Source organism: Podarcis liolepis (assembly GCF_965112155.1).
Source record: "Podarcis liolepis genome assembly, chromosome: 4".
In the NCBI taxonomy this organism is placed as follows: domain Eukaryota; kingdom Metazoa; phylum Chordata; class Lepidosauria; order Squamata; family Lacertidae; genus Podarcis; species Podarcis liolepis.
This window is the reverse complement of record NC_139558.1, coordinates 69,800,765-69,821,814: the sequence shown is the minus strand read 5'-3', so window position 1 is coordinate 69,821,814 and position 21,050 is coordinate 69,800,765. Positions and strand designations below refer to the sequence as shown.

The 21,050-nt window shown below is 42.8% G+C and overlaps 1 protein-coding gene across 2 annotated transcripts in view; it reads right to left on the bottom strand.

The window, feature by feature from the left end:
* GUCA1C (guanylate cyclase activator 1C) overlaps positions 1-21,050 on the bottom strand; it is a gene marked incomplete at its 5' end in the record, with an annotated part of 54,479 nt that overhangs the window by 3,012 nt on the left and 30,417 nt on the right. For both annotated transcript variants that reach the window (XM_083498762.1, XM_083498763.1), the window contains 2 exons: positions 1,527-1,614; positions 3,616-3,765. In XM_083498762.1, the coding sequence (XP_083354888.1) occupies positions 1,527-1,614; positions 3,616-3,765 (238 nt within the window). The remainder of the gene's footprint in view (positions 1-1,526; positions 1,615-3,615; positions 3,766-21,050) is intronic.

The following is a 21,050-nucleotide window of genomic DNA, read 5'->3' as shown; positions in this document are numbered from 1 at the left end:
TATTAAACAGACTCGGGTCATCTTAATTCTGTTTTTGTTTTGACGATTTATGTACCGCTTAATTAGAATTGCATTTAAGCTGCTGTTCAGCAAATGATTTATAAAGAAATTACATCTAGTACCACCTTAACACTCTTGGTTTAAGATAAGCTCACTTAATAGCCTTGCTGCCCATAAAAGTCAGTAAGAGAAATGGCTGATTTTAAATTTCAGATATTTCTTATATTAGAGTCTGGAATTAGTTAAATGAATTGATTAAACGACTTGCATAAAAAGCCCATTATCTATATTGCATTGTATACCTTTTAATAATAAAAGTTTTTAAAAAGTAGATATGTTAAATAAAACAATAACATGCTTTTACTCCAGCGATAATCACCAGCTGGAGCTACAACAAGAATAATGAAATGACAATATCAAAATCCATTTGCACTGCATTGCCATGTAGTATTTTAAAATCCCCCTTAATGCATGTTGTTTTTACTAAAGCCACTGCATCAGATACTCCTTTTGCTTTGTACCGTCCAGATGATTTGGTAGAGCATTTAATTCATTTCTGAATCCTGCGCTGCACATGCAGAGATAAGGTGGAATGGAAAGAACTAGTGTGATGAAGAAGGCAAAGTGCAGGCCAGCGTCAGACTTGGCTTAGATCCAACGCAGACATGAAACATCTACACACACCTTATATTTAAAGCAGATGGCTTTCCCCCAAAGAATCGTGGGTATTGGGGATTGCAGCTCTGGAAAGGGTGAACTACAGTTCCCAGGCTTATTTGGAAGAAGCCATCTGCTTTAAATGTATGGTGTGGAGAAAAACATGGCAGGTATTTGGAAATCTGGAACAGAAAAATAAGCAGAGAGGAAAAGAGGAAGCAGCCTGCCTCCTGCATCTAAATCCCTGCCTTCCTCAGAATGCTTTGGTTGAAAAAAATAATTGAAAGGCAAAAGAAAGACCCATGTAATCGTATGTCTCCATTAGTTGGGGCCTCAGCTATAAAGTTCCCCAGACGGCCTTTCTAAAGTACCTCTAAAGTGAAGCTAAAATGGAGTTTCCCATGTATTCCAGGCCATGTTCCTTGGAGGAAAGATGGGTTAGAAATGTGTAAAAAGTCTAGAATAGACCTGCAACACTATTTCCCCCAAATCATGCCTGACAAATGTGGGGCAGGTAAAGGCATTGCTGACATGGGCAGCACTAGGAAATCCCATATCGAGAACTGATCTGATGGGGCTGATTCTCAACACCAGCAAGCTGATTGGCCCTGTGAGCAAGTCCTGTTGGAGTCTCATTGCAGGTGCAGCTTGCATTCAAATGCTGCTTGCAAATGCACATGTTTTTCCCTGCTGACCAGCAAAGGAAAAATGTAAGTTTGAAGCCATGGTATGAATCCATACCACACCTGCTGAGAGCAAGTCCCTTTGAAGTGGTCAGCTGCTGTCATCATGATGCCAAGTGATTGACAGGTTGGCTGCCCAACCAACTGTCAAACTGGACCCACACTTGAAAACTTTTATAATCTTACCGTCGTTGTTAACGTCTATCTTCTGGAATACCATGTTTGTGAATTCTTCTGGAGTCAATTCTTGGTTGCCATTGATAGCTTGAATGGCCTGAAGGGATGGAAAAAGTGCAAACATGTCAGCAGGTCATAATGCGAATTTAATTTATGGCTGCTGGTTCGCTCAGCATCTGAGACAGGGGTGGGTGGCAGGAGCAGGCGTAATCTCCAGGAAATCTTCAGTAATGAGGATTGTAAATTAAATTAATATAACAGAACCTAAAGGATTATAGATCCAATTAGCATATCATTGAAGATCCTTTCGGGACACGTGATTATTCTTAAACCCAGCTACATTTTTATCCTGCCCTGGGGAATCTGTTTTTTAGAATATTCCATGTCATTTAAAGTAGAGATTATTGTATATGCATGTACATGGGGTGGAAGCTTAAGCAACTTTTCTCATCATATACGTACATACGTACAGTGCTTTTTTCTAAAAAAAAATGTTTAGGGGTACTCTCATTTTCCTACACATATTGAAATATTGCCCCTCAATGAGGCCTGACTTCAATTCACAAAATGTTTAGAGGTATGCCTCCCCCCAGAAAAAAACACTGCATATGTACACCCACCCACCCACAAACTTAATCCTTAGCATCATAAAAATGTATAGGTATTTTTCACATTGCACAGGAAAACAGGCTTTACACTACTAGCCATACTGACGATTATCTATCTTCGCTACTGTTGTGCTCATCAGTGTTAGAAACCGAGATATGAAAGCTAGGAGCTAAATGGCACCTTAAACCTAGGTTAAGGGCACAACAACGGAATGTCTAGGCACGCTTTTTTATAACAAGAATACAAAGTTGGACATGAGTGAACTGCAGCTAAAGTGTTCATTTTTCACATGGTCTAGTCCTTGCCCTGCCCACCCCCTAATATTCCTAAGAGGGTCTCTTTTCCAGTCTTCAGAGAGTAGCTGGAAGTGGGGAGGCAGAAAAAAGGCCCTCCTTTCCTTCCCCTCTGCAGTTTTATTCTGAAATCTTAGGCGCAGTACTGCGCCCAGAGCTCAGAAACTGCTCGCACTAAGGAAATTCCCTGTTGCAAAATGCCCCTGGAACAATGGGAGTTTCAAACACTGCTGCTCTTGTCCAGCTCGTAGACTTCCCACAGATATGTGTCCAGCCACTGTGAGAACAGGATGCTGAACAAGGTGAGTCATTGGCTTGATCCAGCGGCTCATTTTACGCTCTAATCTTGATCTACTTGTCAGAATTTATGGAAGGGAAAAGTTGTTATGTTCTGAGTTGAATAGGATCCAAAATGCAGCAGTCTGATTGGTCCTAGAACAATAGGATTCAGAATGCAGCAGTCTGATTGGTCCTAGAACAATGCAGCAGTATGATTGGACCGCAGGAGCCACCCAATCCAGCTCCACTTGGAAGTGAATCCACAACCTGATTGGCTTACAGGAGAATCCCGGAATTCGCCAATCACTTGCAGCCCATTGTGTAAATAATGTATATAAAGCAGATATTGTGGTGGAACTTCCATTCCTCCTCACCACTATGAGCTGAATAAAGAGCATGAAATCCACTCTCGACTCTGAGTATATTTCAAAAGTGGAAGGGAGCTGTTTTTTCAACTTAATGTTCTTTCTTAGGACATTTTCACAATGCCCCAGTTCTGGCTGGGGCTGATGGGAGTTGTAGGCTCGAGGTTGGGGAAGGCTGAATCAGAGCCATGCTAGGGAAGAGGCATTGTGGGAAACTAAATCCAACCACATGAAGCTGCTGAGAGTGCCAGTTCAGAACCTTTGTTCAGAGGCGCCTAGTGTGGGTCTCAGCAGTGGGCCCTGGCACCTACCCAGGGCCCACTGCTGGGTCCCTCTCTTTCACCACATTGGGGACAGGGAGATCTCATTGCAGGCCCATGTTCCCCTTTCCCATTGATTTCTGGAACAAAAGAGAAGCCGCGAGTGACCGTCTAGCCAGATAATGACTGAAACAGGCAGTGAACTACAGCCAAAACATCAATAGGTTTAAATAATTGATTTCCCATAAAACGCTTCATGGCAAATATATGCTAACATATACCATTCCCTTACCGTGAATATGCTTAAGAGTTCTCTCTTGTCAATAGTTCCATTCCCATCAGCGTCATAGAGTTTAAAATACCATTTCAATTTTTGGTCAATTTTTCCTCGTATAACCAGATTTATTGCAGCTATAAATTCCAAGAAGTCGATAAACCCATCCTAAAGAAGGAAAGAAAGATAAGTTTGTAGCATGTATAGCCCTTAATTTATTCTGGCAATAATATTAATAAGGGGCCGGTCTGCTACAAAGAGAATACAAGCTTAACTGAAAGCATCTTACACTGAAATCTTACCCCAGGGCATTCAAAAAACGTGAATATATCAGTTCATACAAGAGCAATACAGAAAAGCTTTAACACATAAGGGCATGTCCTAAGTGGTGACATTAAGATACTCTTTTCCTCTTCAGTGATTATTTCTTGTATAAACGATCAACCTTTTGTTCTTGGAGACTTCATAGGCAATTGGTTTTTCACACAAGAAATGCACTATTGTTACTCATTTGTTGTTGGGAGTAGGATAGCTGGCAGTTCTACTGCAGGGATACCTCATTTTCTAAACAATCACAATGCAGTATTTTGTCCCCAAGAAATAACATTTATTTTTGAGGAAAAAACAGTTGTCATGTCATTGTCATGTCAAATGTAGTTGCTGATGGCATTGTTGATGAACCATGCTATTTCCTGCATTTCCCCATGCCTGCAATATTTTGTGACTTTAAAAAAATAATAATAATAAAGTTATACGATGGCAATTTATTTGCATTGATTTTTTTTTATTTGATAAAGGATGATTTCTCTCTGTGTACTACTGCCTCAGAGTGTCCATAGAGTCTGAAAAAGAAAAAAACGATGAACCGCAGAAATGCCACTGCATGGAGTAAAGCTGTCTATTGCAAAAATGGCAGCCCTGTGTCAAGTCCCTTAGCCTGTGTCCTGATGTCACCAGCCAGTGTTTCCTCACCTTGTTATGCAGAGGTTGGGAGCACACATATCTTAATGGGTGTGGCTGTGTATCACAAGGCCTCATGTCAAGCCTTGCCCCCATCCATGTGTTTGGTGCACATGAGAAAGGGAACTACATGCTTTTATGTTTGGTGCACGTAGAGATCTCCTACATGGAGAGGGGATAATGGTTTAATGTGTGTATGTCATGCTTTCCAGAGAATCCAGACACACAGATGGCAAGGGGGCATGGTCGTTGAATGCATTGGCAGTGAGGGCAAGATTACCCCACATAGCTTTATCTCTCTCTCTCTCTCTCTCTCTCTCTCTCTCTCTCTCTCTTTGAATGCACAGTGGGCAATATGAATGGAACACAGGAAGGTGCCTTATACCAAATCAGACCATTGGTACATCTAGCTCAGGATTGCCTAGCGGCTCTCCAGAGTTTCAGACAGAGAATCTCCTCGCCCTACCCTTCTTCAGTACCAGCAGAGTCGCATCCCAATGCTTGAAACAGTTACATCATCATGCAAAAAGAAACAGCATTTTTAAGATGGCTGAAAGTGAGTAAATGCCAAAACATCTGTTTTGTGTGGGCTGGGTATCTCTGAGCTGCATGTTCCACAATGAATAAAAGGCAGCTGGGGCCAGCAGGCTATACCATCTAGCTCAGACTATGTCTCCAGATGTTGTTGAACTACAACTTCCACCCTGTGATATGCTGAACGAGATTTTACTACTGGGTGGAGCCAGACACAGGGATACCATTTTCAGCCACCATCCTTTACCATTGGTCTGACAAAGTTCCAACAACATTTGGGGTACAGAGGCGGGGCATGTTTCCTATTTCTGATCTATATAAACTCTTGAATTTCTGGGTTAAATCACTGCTCCAGTATATCAGTTTAAAATACATTGCTCCCTTTTCCATTCACTGAGCAATTGCCTTCTTTTTTATTTTGTGAATTGCTGTACAATAAAACAGCAACAAGAAACAGTTACAGATCTCTCATGTTTCGTTGTTGCAGTGTATGATTGGAAAGAAGTGATAAGCATTGAAAACAGATAAGCAATAAGTAAAGCAACACTGTAGTTTCCTATGGATTATTCCCACCCTCTGGTGTCAGTGACAGTGTTCTTTGCTGTGGACTCTACACTTGCCTTTATGTTATGACCTCCTGCAGACCTTTCTTAGACAGTACATCCACCTGGGGCGCTTGATTCAGCCCTGTTGATCACCACAGTTCCAATGCATTGCTGTTTCCTTCCACACATTCTCCTCAGTGGGCAGGGTCCATTATAGGTGACACAGTCTAGATGGCATGGCATGTCTTGGAGTTTTTGATCTACCTGAGATTCCTGCATTGCAGGGGGTTAGACTATAGATGACCCTTGGGGTCTCTATCAACTCTATGATTCTATGAAATTCATCCTTATTAAAGACAGATTCATTTCTTTTCAAAATGTTTGATGGCAGCTGATTTTGTGCTCAAAAGCTATGCTGAATGAACTAAATGATATGATTCAGATGACTAGGAAGAATGTTTCTATTCAGCACAGATACCATATAGTTTTGCTTTAGGTTTCTCTCATTTCCACATCCACCAGCTTACTGCAACTTTCATGCACCAATCAACTTTGCCTCCCAGTCTCTGGTTTCTACACTTTTGGGAACTCCATTTGACCAAGGTTCCTCATAGCACAGAGGGCCTTCTTTTTTGTATAATTTTCACACTTAACACCCCTTTCCAAAATAAAACACGTGTGTTGGGGGAGCTCTGGAAAGTCATAGGGATGAGGCCTGTGTCCCGCTGCCGCCTTTATGGGTTGACAGAACAAATGTCTAATTTCACTAGAATGAGACATAAAACAGGCGCCCAAACTAGTAAGATGTTACACAACAAAACAGGATGCTGTTACTGATGGAATTTGGATGCATCAGCAGAAGCCTGAACTGAACACTGAATCTCTGCTGGAGGAGCACACTTTATTTATAGATGCAATCTCACTTAGACTCTCCGTTTGGAAAATAAGAAAGCTGAATTTATTAAAGGAAACAAAAGTGTGATAAAGAGGATCCTAGTTCTATCTAAAGGGGATGCCTGCTGTTCTCGGCAGGAGACACACACAAAGATATTTCCTCAACCCAAGGGGGTGATGAAGAAGGGTGGAATAGGAAATGAGATCAGCAAACCCTTCATCCCATTTGTGCCACATAAAATCATAGAATTGTAGAGTTGGAAGAGACTGTGAGGATCTAGTCCAACCCTCTGCAATACAAGAATTTCACCTAAATTTCACGCCTCATCGCCATTCAACTTCTGCTTAGAAAGGGGAGAGTTCACTACCTTCCAAAGGAATCAATTCCACTGTCTAACATTCCACTTCCTGATGTTTAGTCAGAATATCCTTCCTTTTAATTTGAACCCATCGGTTTGGGTCCTACCCCCTGGAGCAGGAGAAAACAAGCTAGCTTAATCTTCTGTGTCACAGCCCTTTAGACTCAGAACCTGATTGATGTTTGTTCCAGTTCAGCGGTAAACTGGGTTTTCCCAGGAAAGGATCAGGACAAAAAACAAAACCCCACTTGGACCTATGCCTAGAAATCATTAACCTGTGCCTAGAAACCACAGGGAAAAAAGAAGTGTGGATGCCCACCCTGAGAGTATCAGTCCAACACCTGAGAGTAGGCAGCAGCAGATTTAGGGCCGTGCAGGCAGTTCCCCCCCCACCCCCACAGGGTGACAAGCTGAGGGAGCACAAAATTATTATTATTATAAAACCTATTTTTATATGTGTATCTACTGAAATCCATAAAAAGCAACTGTACTAAAAGGAATTATTGTGAAAATAAGAAATTTTAGGGAGTGACACCAATTTTTACTCTCGTTCAGCCTGCCGTGTTACCAAAGCCCATCCCTGGGGAAGGTTAGCAGAGGTTAAAGGAACAGTCTAGGGTGCCTGGAGGTTCATTTCTCTATATGGCTTCTTCCCATTCAGCCCCACCAGTCTTCAATACAAGCTGAGTTGCACCCCAGCGCTTGAAACAACTACATCATTACCCAGCATCATGACAAAAACAAACAAAAAATTTGCTGAAAATGAATAAATTCCAAAACAGGAAAGGGCAGGGGTTAGATGGGGAAGGAATTCACTTGTCACTGAGCACTAGTGCAGGATTGGACAATTCAAAGTATGGACAAAAACAAATAGCACTTCTTGATATGTAAAAAAGGAAGCCACCTCTTGGTGTAAAAAAACAAACAAAAATGAATAATTTGGGTTCCGCTATGGTTCCGCTCAATTAACTATAATGAAAAGGTCTGTCTGAGAGTTTATCTACATCTTTGAGGTTCTATTAAGTCTGTCCCTATAGATATAGGTAAACATGGGAAACGGTGCTGAACAATTTCTTGCGCCTTTCCTGGAGAATAATTACTCGCAGTTTTCTGCTAGGATCGTTAAGCTGTAGCATGTCAACCAAGTTTATTGATACATAGGGTGACTCCCAATGCTGTCCACCTACTTGTGCAAAGGAATTTCTGCTCTCCTCTCTGCAGCAACCCCTCAATCTCAAAATTTGAGGCCCCCCAACCATCATTAGCAATTCTGTGGGTGTGAGAGGGCTGGGGGGGGGGGGAGAGATGAAGCCAAAACTGCATTGCACAAGTGGATCCTTGCCTATGCTAAGCTGGATGTCACCCACTTTATACAGCCTTCCAAACCTTCCTGGCCCTCTTTCATTAGTCTGATAAACCTGGTTCTGGACAAAGGCATTGAAACAAATTAGTTCTCCAGAATCTCACAACTGCATATTCAAATTATAACTACATATTTTCAGTGCAGTAATCTGTAAAGAAAATGTATTTGGTACTTACAAGGCTATTAACATACCTGGCTAAATAGGAGGTTCAGCCAAATTCATGAAGGACATTACTGGTGATTTTTCAGTATTTGTAAAAGTGCACTATATAAATCTATCTTTTATATAATTACATTTAAGGAGAGGAGGGTGATCTCACTGGGCCAGAAAGCATGCATCAGAACACCCTTCGAAGTTGAAGATACATATGCACTAAGTGACCAAAAAAAGAAAAAACCTCAACCCTTGAAAACAGACTATCAAACTATATTAGACTTGTATGGTAACATGACAGCCAATGGTGTATGGTACAATGGCATCAAAGCATCCTATATAAACACCCAGATGTGCCAAAATGAAAAAAAAAGATACAGACAATCACATAAACATTAGGAAAAGAAAATGGAGTCATTTGAAGTACAATAATTCCTAGTACAGTGGTACCTCGGGTTAAGTACTTAATTCGTTCCAGAGGCCCGTTCTTAACCTGAAACTGTTCTTAACCTGAAGCACCACTTTAGCTAATGGGGCATCCTGCTGCTGCTGCACTGCCGGAGCCCGATTTCTGTTCTCATCCTGAAGCAAAGTTCTTAACCTGAAGCACTATTTCTGGGTTAGCGGAGTCTGTAACCTGAAGCGTATGTAACCTGAAGCATATGTAACCTGAAGCATATGTAACCCGAGGTACCACTGTACAATGTATGCCTATCCAAGAGGACCTTATTCATGTAACAAACAAACAAGCAAGCAGCTCAGTCTTATAACAATTTTCTCAATCTCGGAGCATGATTTGAAACTATGGTTGGGAGCTTGAGGCAAACTATGGTTATTGCAAACACAGAAAAGAGGAAGAGCAGAATGTGTGCAGATAACTGTGCAGCGCCTGAAGCACATTCCTGAGTGCCAGATCTTTATAATCTGATTCAATGCTCTTTGTTCAGAGAAGTTCTACGGCTGTGGTTTCATGAAGATAACAATCCCTTCTGTGCTTATAGGCCTCTTCTGGGGCTTCCATTCCAGAAACCTTCAGGCAAGAGGCTGTTCTAGCCTCCCCCAAAATGGCGCCTTCCAGATGTTTTTAGACTACAGCTCCCATCAGCCCTAGCCTGATGGAGAATGGCGAGGAGTGAGAAAGACATGATAATTTTTGGGCACAGGGCTTGTCCACACTTCTGCTTGTGGCATGCCTAAAAAGCACGGGGTCAAGCAGTTTTCCCCTTGTCCTGCTCCTTTCCAAGGGAAAACCCACTCCATACATCAGGGGAAAATGGCAATGGTTTTCCCCAGGAGGTAGGGGGAAGCAGCAGGAGAGAAGTGTGGATAAGCCCACAGTACAAAGTCAAACAAATCTGTCACTACAGAATTCTGACAGAAACTCCAAATTCTGCCTTTTGACCACTAGGTGGTAACAACATGTCCATATGCTCAGAAGGCTTTCATGCCATCCAAATGGAATCCTGATCCTCCATCAAGTATTGCCCATAGACTTCCAAGCTTATTGTTACATCCTTGAGGGCTAAAAACTCGAGGGATGATCCAATCCATATACAGGGGGCTGGGAGATATGCAGAGAGGAGGCGTCTATGTTGGAGAATTCTTCATGCAATAGAAAGAAGGTATCAACTTTCCTTTTCAAGCTTCCCAGGATGGCGAGATATTTGCACCTTGCGCCAGTAGGACTGCAGCATCATGGGATATGTACAATCTTGCAACTGGATGCAATATATTGTAGATTGTGTGTATAAAGGACAATCCCAGAAAGAGCTACCGCTTTCCCTGCCACATTCGTGTGCACATTCTGTGACTGTCAGTGGGATTTTTGTAGAACGAAACCCCTGTAAAATGGCTGTAAAATTGGGGAGGAACAACCCCACTACTTACAGCTATGGTCCTTCAAAGCCCACTGTCCTTGTTCACAGCCTACAGAGACAGTTGTGCCCATAAAAAAACAAAATGGGACATGTGAGATTAGAACATTATGCAAGGGTTAGGTAACAGGCACTGGAAGCTGGAAGCTTAACAAGGCCGTTATCCTTTTATATTTAGAGTAGCGTTGATAATCCCCTGTTCAAACTGCAGTTCTTTCCCTTCTGATAGCCTAACCGAAACTGATACATAGCATAGGCGATCCCAGTGAGACTGCTTAGGAGACTGGGGTGTGATTTTTGTGTGGAAAGGGGTTCTTCCCATGGTCATAGCTGTCAACGTTTCCCTTTTTTTTAAGGGAAATTCCCTTATTCCGAATAGGATTTCTCACAAGAAAAGGGAAAGGTTGACAGCTATGCCCATGGTCCTAATGTAAACAACCCACTTACAGCTGCTCTTAGCACTGCGGGGGGCGGGGGGGGGGGATGGGGCAGGAAGGACCAGAACAGGATCTCTTGCCTTCAGGTTTTATAAGACAAAAGTCTGTACCCACCTGTAAAGGGAGAATTGCTTGGTCAGAGCTTAAGAATCTTGAGATGTTTTTCTTGAGATTGGGTGTGGGGAACCTTTGACTCTCCAACTGCTAAACTACAACTCCCAGAAAGCTTGGCCCAATGACTAGGGATGATGGAAGTTGTAGTTGCCAGGAGCTGCAGTCCGGAGCAGGTCAGCAACAAAACACTCGGTGTCTGTGAAGTTAACTCTTTATTCAAAGAACCCAAAACAGTGCAGGCCTAGTGCAGCAACTCTTCCCAGTAGGTCTTGCCCCAGTGAGGCAGTTGTGAGGACTGAAGGTCTCTGCCTTCCCACCACTCTCTAAGATTCCTCCTCCCGGGTCCTCCCCCAGCAACCTGAGGCTCCTTTGTCTTGTATCTCTTTGCTCTGCTCTCTTCATACCTCTTCAGGTTGTGGTAGACCAGGAGGGGAGGGGAGCTGATCACACCAGGAAAGGGAGACTCCTTGGATTCTTCAGCAACTTGTCTCAACTCTGTCTCCCGCCCCACTTCCTCTCCAGCCTCCGAATCAAGATTGCTCTCTGCCCCAGCTTATTCCTGCTCACTAAGCCTTGTTGTCTCTTTTGCTGCAGATACATCCTCCTCCCAGTATTCACCCTCTGACCACTCATGGTCTTCCCACCAATCCCTTGGCTCTGAGCCTTCTTCCCCTGGAGGTTCCTTTGGGGGTTCCCCAGCTGGTGCCTCCCACCACTCCTCTGCATCTGGCCAGTCCATGACAGGTCAGCAACATCTGGAGGGCCAAAGAGTCTCCATGCCTGTTTTAGATACAGCACTTATTTCATCCCCTATGCCCACATGGGCAAGTGATGGCTTAGCACTGCCCTCAAATCCTGTTCTTCTTGGTACCATTTCATGGTCCTCTGACTCATCAGGACTCTGGTCTTGGCTCTTGTGATCTCACATGCTGTTATTGATGTCATGACACCACATGTGATGAAGTTACAGGTGCTCATAAAACCAAATCCACAGTCAAGATTAAATTGCAGGGTGGGCAAATGATGCTGAGGGTTCTGGGAGGAAAGGAGAATGTTCAAACGAGCACTGCAAACAGGCAGCATCCAGGGAACAAAAAAGGTGCGAAAGAGCAGCAAAACAGTGCAAATGTTCAGCCAGTTTACTACTCTGATCAGCTACATATAATAGTAATAATTAAAAATTTATTATTATTATTGCCCACGCTCCACCATAAGATCCCAGGGTGGATGAGAACGATATAAAAATATAGATTAATATCAGTTAAAACAAGTCTCAAAATGTGCTAACATTGGAACCAGCGTATATTAAGTGCAACCCTAGAATAAAAAATCATTAAATAGACTGTGTATTGTAGTAGAATTCTGGCCATCCCAGTTACCTTGGTTAAAAAACCCCCAGCTACTGTTTTTTAAATGATCTCCATTATCACAGAGTATATCATTTATCTACAGTGAAAGGATGAAAAGCTAAGTCACAGCTTCATGAAGCTTATAAACCTGTCAGTCTTCCAGACAGTCTGGGCATTTCTAACCAAAAGCTTAGACCACTAAGCCAACCCCTCTGCCTTTTAAAACACTTCTTAAGAAGCATCAGCAATATAGTGGGAAGAGGTTAATATCAGGTCTGGCCAAGGGCTGGATTCCGACAGCTTAGAAAAAGTAATCCCACCTTTCATTACCAAATTTATTTGAAAAGCGAGATTATCGGAATGAATGTAAAAATTCCACAGGATTGCAATTCCTAGATATGGCAAGACTCTGGCCATCTAGCTTTGTTGCCAAATTACAAAACCGTATTGTTATTGTTATTTTTTATTGCAAACAATGCTGGACAAATGTGCTGTGACAGATGTGCCATTTAATGCCAATGTTTCTGATAGCATTTAAATGTGCTGAAGATTGTACACTTGAGTATTATCAAGAGCCCCCAACAAACATATCATATACCAAAGGATGTGAACAAAAGGGAAATTGAACATATGTGAAATTTAACTGGTCTCTCTGTTTCCACTATACACACAAAGATATACCTGGATGAAAAGCCTTCTGGGCATGTTTAGCCTGGAGAAGAGGAGGTTAAGGGGTGATATGATAGCCATGTTCAAATATATAAAAGGATGTCACATAGAGGAGGGAGAAAGGTTGTTTTCTGCTGCTCCAGAGAAGCGGACACGGAGCAATGGATCCAAACTACAAGAAAGAAGATTCCACCTAAACATTAGGAAGAACTTCCTGACAGTAAGAGCTGTTCGACAGTGGAATTTGCTGCCAAGGAGTGTGGTGGAGTCTCCTCATTTGGAGGTCTTTAAGCAGAGGCTTGACAACCATATGTCAGGAGTGCTCTGATGGTGTTTCCTGCTTGGCAGGGGGTTGGACTCGATGGCCCTTGTGGTATTTTCCAACTCTATGATTCTATGATTCCTAATACTGCTGGAAAACGAGCTCCAGAAATGCTGGCCTGGCTCACAAAGAGCCAGACTAAAGGCATAGTCTGGCCAGCTGAGGCGTCTCATCAGAGCTGGGTTGCAAGAACCTCAGTTTGCCTGGAACATGCTTTTCTGTAGACCTTCAGTAGTTGTGAAGTGGGGTTATGATGCAATAGCAGGCATGAAATGAAATGGTTTTACTGCTCTTACTTTAATTGTGAACCTCAATGTTTTGTTTTACACAGCTTTTTTAAATGATGATTTGAATTCTGTTTTGGGAAGATATTTAGATTTGGAAAGGTGGCTTAGAAGAAGGGCCTTAAATAAATAAATACATCAGACAGAGGTGAGGTACTCCTTGACCTCACTATGTTAGCAGAGAGCAACCTGCATTGGACAGGTAGTGAAATGTCTTTTAGCAGTGTCTGTGGTAGCTTCAGATATGATGGAGAAATGGTAGTTTGAAATGTTAGCACAGACGGTAAATGATGGATGATAAATTGGACATAGGGAAGATCAAGTGCCCATATGTCGTCACCTGTTTAGGAGGCAAATTGACTATGAATGGAATCATTTCCTCTAACAGGGCCTTAGTTAGGACACTGGTGTAAAGAGATGGGACAGACTGAATTAGAACTAGATGAGCAATTGTTCTCATCTTCAGTACTATGTGTATCTTGCCACCTTTCAGCAGGTTCACCATTATTCCACCCATTAAATTGTGTGGAAATGAAGAATAAATCCACAGAACGTATAACGTCTTCAATCTGTCTCTCTGTCTTCAATAGCCTATGGATCCATAGAGACATAGGCTATGCACAAAGCATACAATTAAAGCGTATTATTTCTCCCCAAAGAATCCTGGGATCTGTAGCTCACCACTCCCAGAGCAACTGTTGCTGTTTCCATGATTCTTTTTGGGGGCGAAATGTCTTTAAATATATGGTGACTATGTAGCTATAGTTTCAAGATCCAAAGATACAAGGAGATGAGCATCCATCCCTAGATATGTAGGGTTTGAAAACATCACCTGTATCTTGCAAAAATGGAAGCTACAAATAGAGCATGCTGAATTTAGAGGTTTGGGTATGTATGTAAAGGCACCAGTGCAGGCAAGACCTTGAAAAGTGGTGAAGATTGGGGTGGCGGCAGCAGGCAGCAGGCACCACCCCAAACCTCTTCTATGTAGTCACCTGTGCACAGATTGAAGGCCTGCATGGTGGTTTGCTATAAAAAGCTCACAGACCCACTGCAGACCTGTGCCTGTGCAGATCTCCAGTTTATTATCATCATGTCGGAGTGAGGAGAAAAGAAGAAGAGTATCAGAAGGTGGGTGCAAAGGAGAAGACAGATCAGAATGTGACTGGGAGGAGGTAGGAAAGGATCAGTGGTGGTATCTGGGTGAAGGAAGCATGTTGTGTTCAGTAGCCTTCATCCACCTGGTGCCCACCAGCTGCTTGGGACTACTACTCCCACTAGCCACAGCTGTAGCACAGGGGTGGCCAACATATTTGGCCCTCATACATTTTATTGAGCCCTCTCCAGGTCCCCCAGATTTGGTAATTTTAGGTTTTAGGTGGATTTTAGAAAAAAGCAACAACAATTTTTCTTCTTGCTCTTCTTCCTTATTAACACTATATATGGACAGCACAACGTGAACAGCCCCTGTGTCACTAACATCATGGTCTTATGCATTTCAGCGGAACTTACTTCCAGGTAAGGGTGTGTAAGATTGCAATCTCAGACAAACTGTGCATCTGAGTACGATCTGCATGATTTGATTGCCCATATATACCATTTAAAACCAACAGCACGTACATCATCATCATCATCATCATCATCATCATCATAGTAATTTATTATTTGTACCCCGCCCATCTGGCTGGGTTTCCTCAGCCACTCTGGGCGGCTTCCAACAAAGATTAAAAATACATTAAAATGTCACACATTAAAAACTTCCCTGAACAGGGCTGCCTTCAGATGTCTTCTGAATGTCAGGTAGTTGTTTATCTCTTTGACATCTGATGGGAGGGCGTTCCACAGGGTGGGCACCACTACTGAGAAGGCCCTCTGCCTGGTTCCCTGTAGCTTTGCTTCTCACAATGAGGGAATCACCAGAAGGCCCTCAGCGCTGGACCTCAGTGTCTGGGCAGAACGATGGGGGTGGAGACCCTCCTTCAGGTATACTGGGCTGAGGCCGTTTAGGGCTTTAAAGGTCAGCACCAATACTTTGAATTGTGCTTGGAAACATACTGGGAGCCAGTGTAGGTCTTTCAAGACAAGTGTTATGTGCTCTTGGCGGCCGCCCCCAGTCACCAGTCGTGCTGCCGCATTCTCGATTAGTTGTAGTTTCTGGGTCACCTTCAAAGGTAGCCCCACATAGAGCGTATTGCAGTAGTTCAAATCAATTCAGATCCAATACAGATGTCAACTGCGATAAATATTTTCATCTAGACTTGTGTTAACACATGGAGGGCTAATTGCAGGCATGTGGACTGCATCTACAGAGAGGCATGGCAACTCCTACAAAAGTTCTCCAAGGGGTGGAGTTGGGCAGCAGTTTGATTCATTCAGTGTTGATGCTAAGTCTCCCCTTCTTGATCCAAAGCAAATTTGCAAAGAAAACACTAGGTTAGATTTTGCCTTCTCCCCCTTGAAGCTTGTCACTTGCTACTCGGTTCAGACTGCATCTTTTATTTAAATAATGCTTCCTAGCCTGGTGCCCTCCTGATGTTTTTGACTACGATTCCCATCAGCCAGAGCCAGCAGGACCAGCCACATCTGAAGAGCACCAAGTTGGGGAAAAGTTGATTTAAGCACATAAACTCAATGGTGCAGCTGGGTAGTTTTAGGCCCTCATGAGGAGGGCCCTTTAGATCACCATGTGTATTCACAGTTGTGAAGTAGACAATTAACATTTCTCTCCTCTGCCATTTCATGATTTACAGCTGTTTCTACAGTCCTGATAGGTGAAAGCCAAAAAAGCAGCTTGCCAGTCCTAATTTTTAAAAACAAAACAAAACTCCGAGCATGTTCAGCTTCACATTTCAAACTCTGTTCAAGCACAATCACGGCTAAAGAAATAAAATGGTGTTTGCTTCTGCTGCCCTGATACTAAACACATTATTTGTCAAGAAGCATTATTTTGTTGCAGGAAAACATAATTGTTTTCAAAGCCTCTTGTCACCATTTACATAACCAGCCAGCAGTCCTGGATTGTAATTTTTTTAAGAATAGAAAGAGAGGATGCTGTGGTGACGAGAGTCAGTTGGCATGCCCATGCTGGTCCAAGTGCTGATGCTGGACTTCTTTGATCTGTCACTAGCATCTGGTGGTCATTTTTTTTCAGAGGATGGGGGCTGTAGGGCACAGACATTAGCTCTGAGTTCCAGCCTCAGCTGCGCCACTGCATGAACTACATTATTATTATTATTATTATTATTATTATTATTATTATTATTATTATTATTATTACTTTTTGTTATTTTCTGAAGTTACATAACAAACCTAGCCAATCAAAAATTCAACAAAGGAGAAAAGAAACATCACAAAATCTAAACTATAACCAACTAATCAGAAACAGAAACACCAAGTGGCTTTTGTGTGCAGACTCTGCAGAAGGTTTTCTAATAAATGCAGAGATACAGTATTTAAATCAATAAAAAGGAAAAACAACACGTAAACATAGCTGTATATTGGAGTACCCCCTAGGGATTGTATTTCCTTTTGCATAAGCCTCAAAAAGCAAGAATAGTTATTTTCCCCGTGGCTCATATTCTTTTCTCTTTCTCTACCGAGACAACGGAGCACCAGTAGCTCTCTGTCCCTGGGCATGTATGCAGTTAAACACAAGAAGAGGGAGAAGGAAACAGCCAATATAGTTGTCATCCATTTTCCAGCAGGAATCATATACCTGTACAACTAAGGAAAGGTGGAAATTCCCTAGGTGAAGCTTTCCTTGACCCTGGACATAAAGTGATAGGAATAGAAGTTTGCCAAAAGGAGAAGTATGGCAAGGGATGAAATATGATAATTTCTACATTATCTTATTTTAAAGATTTTTCTACCACTTTTCAGAGTTTCAGAGAGGACATTCTGCTTCATTTCCAATTAGTGCAGGCCCTGTAACCTCCAGCTGAAATCCTGTAACTTTTTATAACCACAAATGTTCCGGTTGTCTCTCCCCCACCCTACTTTTGTCGCACTGTATTGCCAAAGTGCCTCTCCAGTCAGTAATAATATGGTGACACTGTGGAAGCATTGCAGGACTATGAAAATGCAATGATATGTGGATGGTCCTGTATAATTCCACCATTAATGCTTGTATCCATGTTGCGGATTAGACTTGCAAAAAAACCCCAAAAACACAAAAAACAACACCACTAGTCTGGAGGGGTCCTTGGAATTGAAATTTAACCATAGCCTAGAAAGAAAAGAGGGTTTCAGGGCAATTACCATATGGATGAAATCTGGCAGAAATGGAATACAATGGAATAAACCTTTCATGTTGGACTGGTCAAGCCCTGTATGTGAAAAACGAACCTTAGCGTTCCTGACCTTTGTTAACCTGATGCCCTTCAGATGTTTTGGAATACAGCTATCAGCCCCAGTCATCATGGGTAAAATAGAAGAACTAGCAATGGGTGCAATGTGCAATAGCGCAGCTTCATGCTCCAGCACTTGGGGGGTGGAGAGCAGGGCTGGAGCGTGTCCTGGGGGCATGGCGCCCAGCTCGCGGGGGGGACGGGACACAGCCATGATGGCACCCCACCAGGATCGCGCTGCCAGGGGTGGTGCGATCCCCCAGCGCTCCTCTTCCTCCGCCAATTGCAATGTGTTGAATGTATTAATACATCCTGCACATGGTTCAGAACGATTACTTCTGAATGTTATAAACAGGGAAAACCCTTTGTTGAATGTGTGCTTGGTCTAATAACTGTTAATAAGAGTAAAAACACTACGCAAATACTGGAGCTGCAAGTTTGTAATTTCACCAGTATCAATTTCAACTTAACTTTCTTTATAGCCCCAAAATGTCGGTACATGTGAAGTTAGCCATTTGAGGAAAAGATAGCATAGAAAATTGTTATTGCTCTTGTTATTTGTGGTAGGCAGTTTAGCTTGTAAGCTGTACATGGCATTTAATAGCATGCTAAACACCTCTAATTGGAATCAGCAGGTAATTTAAGCAGAAATTGTCCCAGAGTGACTTCAAGCAATCACAGCAAAACAACAGAAAGTTAATTGAAATAAATAGAGAAAGCATTGTTACTCAAAAGTGATCCGTTAAGATGGCTTTCTGGTTTCTGTGAGTGCTACATAATAGTTTCTAAATTAATGTTTATTGTGTATTCCGGTTTCTTTTTCATCTATGCAGTGATCTGAAACTGGTTCCTTCTAGGAAAGGGTATTAAACTGCAACCGATAATTATGTACCTTGCAGTGCTATCCAGTACATGTCTACTCAGAAATAAGTCCCATTGAGTTCAAAGCAGCTTACTCCACGGTAGGTGGAGATATGATTGCATTCTTAGTTATAGGTGGCAAAATGTGTTGGAGATTTTTTTAAAAAGGAAGTCTCCTGATCAAGTCTCACTATAGTCATGAACTTCCTAGCTTACTTTCGACATGCTTCTATTCTCTCATCTTCAGCCCCCCGTCTGTGGTGTGGGAAAGATAATAGACAGTGTTCTTCTAAACAGTAAATTCCACATTTTGCTGGTGGGTGCCGGGGTGTCCTGGTTTTTACTTTTTGAAATATGGCAACCCTAGGTAATGGGGAGATGTGGTGATAAACATGCTAGTTCTGCCCTGAAATTGCAATTCCATCACTTTCCATGGGCTGAAGGGTGACTTCTGAAGCGGTGAGCTTCCTGCATTTGTGGAGGCTTCCCACACAATTTAAGTTACAGATAGGTAGCCGTGTTGGTCTGCCATAGTCAAAATAAAAAAATTCCTTCCAGTAGCACCTTAAAGACCAACTGAGTTAGTTCTTGGTATGAGCTTTCGTGTGCATGCACACTAGGTATCTGAAGAAGTGTGCATGCACACGAAAGCTCATAACAAGAACTAACTCAGTTGGTCTTTAAGGTGCTACTGGAAGGAATTTTTTTATTTCCACACAATTTAAATTATTGCAAAATTATGTTTCTGCATTGCACGGGAGTCCTCCATGGAGTTTGGGAGGGTGCGGGGAGAGATAGCACATTCATCACCTCATTCACTCCTCATTGGAACTGTTGTAAAGATTACTGAGATATGTAACCTATAGGAAATGTTCTGAACACTCTGGCTGCAATGCAAAGCCCCTTTGCTCTGGGCTGCAGGAAGTTTGGATTGAGTTGAAGTGTCCCTTTGCCCAGCCCACCAGTCTTTGCTAGTCTCCGCCCACAGAATGATGCCAACATCTCTCCACTGGTGTGGAACTCCCTATTGTGCCCACCTAATGGGTGTGCAGGCAGGAGTATCACCGCTGGGACACTTTGGGCAGTAGCCTACAAAAAGCTCTGAAGGGATTTACTAGGGACAGGAAAAGGCTGAGGTGGCCTGGGAGCCCATGGATCCTGAGCTGGTCCCATTGCTGTCATGTGACCAGCATCAGGCCTTGTTTGCCTGCCTTCTGCCTGTTTCGAAGCAATGCTACTGAATCTAAGTACCTGCATGCAAAGTTCCTATTCAAGAGAAAGAGGCTTATTTCAGGGGAAATTGGAAAGTAACATAAAATCAGACATGCATGTAAATAAACAGAACATGCCGACCCATAAGGTAAACAAATGAGGAAATTGCTGAGGAGCACTGTACGTCATTTGTATAATTAGCAAGGACATTGGTAGTCAATTTCAAGAAACATATAGAAACCTATGTTTCTCTCACACTGAGAGCCAAAGTAGATGTGAAGTTAAACGTGTCTTTGCAATAAATGTGCAAGAATTGTTTAAAAGCAAATAGTATCAGCTGGAGGTTGGTAGTTATTGTGATTGTGGCAGACATGGAGGGGGATTTAACTTTTTCCTCCCATGTGGCCCTAAGGAAAATATTTTTCCTGAAGCTGGTATTTGATTTGGGGGGAAATTCCAAGCCAATATTAGCTTCAGAAAAGCAGGCAACATTTTTCCTGAACAGATTCTCTCTCCATGCCTGCTGTGATCCCATTAATTAGTCCAGTCCTGGTCCTGTGTAGGGACCCATGAGGTAGAGCTGCAAAGCAGGCCAGTCATTTCAGCACTATGGAGAGCTCCTAGTGGACAACTTGCTCTGATATGGGTTGCAAACTAACAGAGCCCTTCTGTATCTCCGTATCTCAGTCCATTCCTTCCAGAATCTGCCCCCTTATGGAGAAGCAGAGTCTTTTGAGGGGCCAATCCTGTGGCCTGAGGAAAGGCTCCGCTCCTTTGCTGCATTGTCTCCTGTCTGATGAGGGACTGATGAGAGACTGTGGGAGGCATTTGGCTTCTCAGGCTTGGGGGAAGACAGACGTGAGGGTATTGGCTCAGGTTTATGGACACTGGTGCTGTGGCGTCTGACCCAATGGGCTTCTGTCTGCCACCCTCGTGTTCAGAGGCTCTCCAATCATCGACCTTAGAGGCAGGAATCTAGTTTGGTTCCTTAGCTGGTAGCACTGTGGCTTCCAGCTCAGTTTTTCTGGTAACTGCTAGGATCATGGCATGCACCCAGCTGGTGATATCTGCATTTTAGAACACCAGCACATTAAGGATGCAAAACAGCACAGCTAGTTTGGCTCCCTAAGTGGTTGATGGAAAACCAGGAACAACTTAAGATAAACAAAGAGAGAG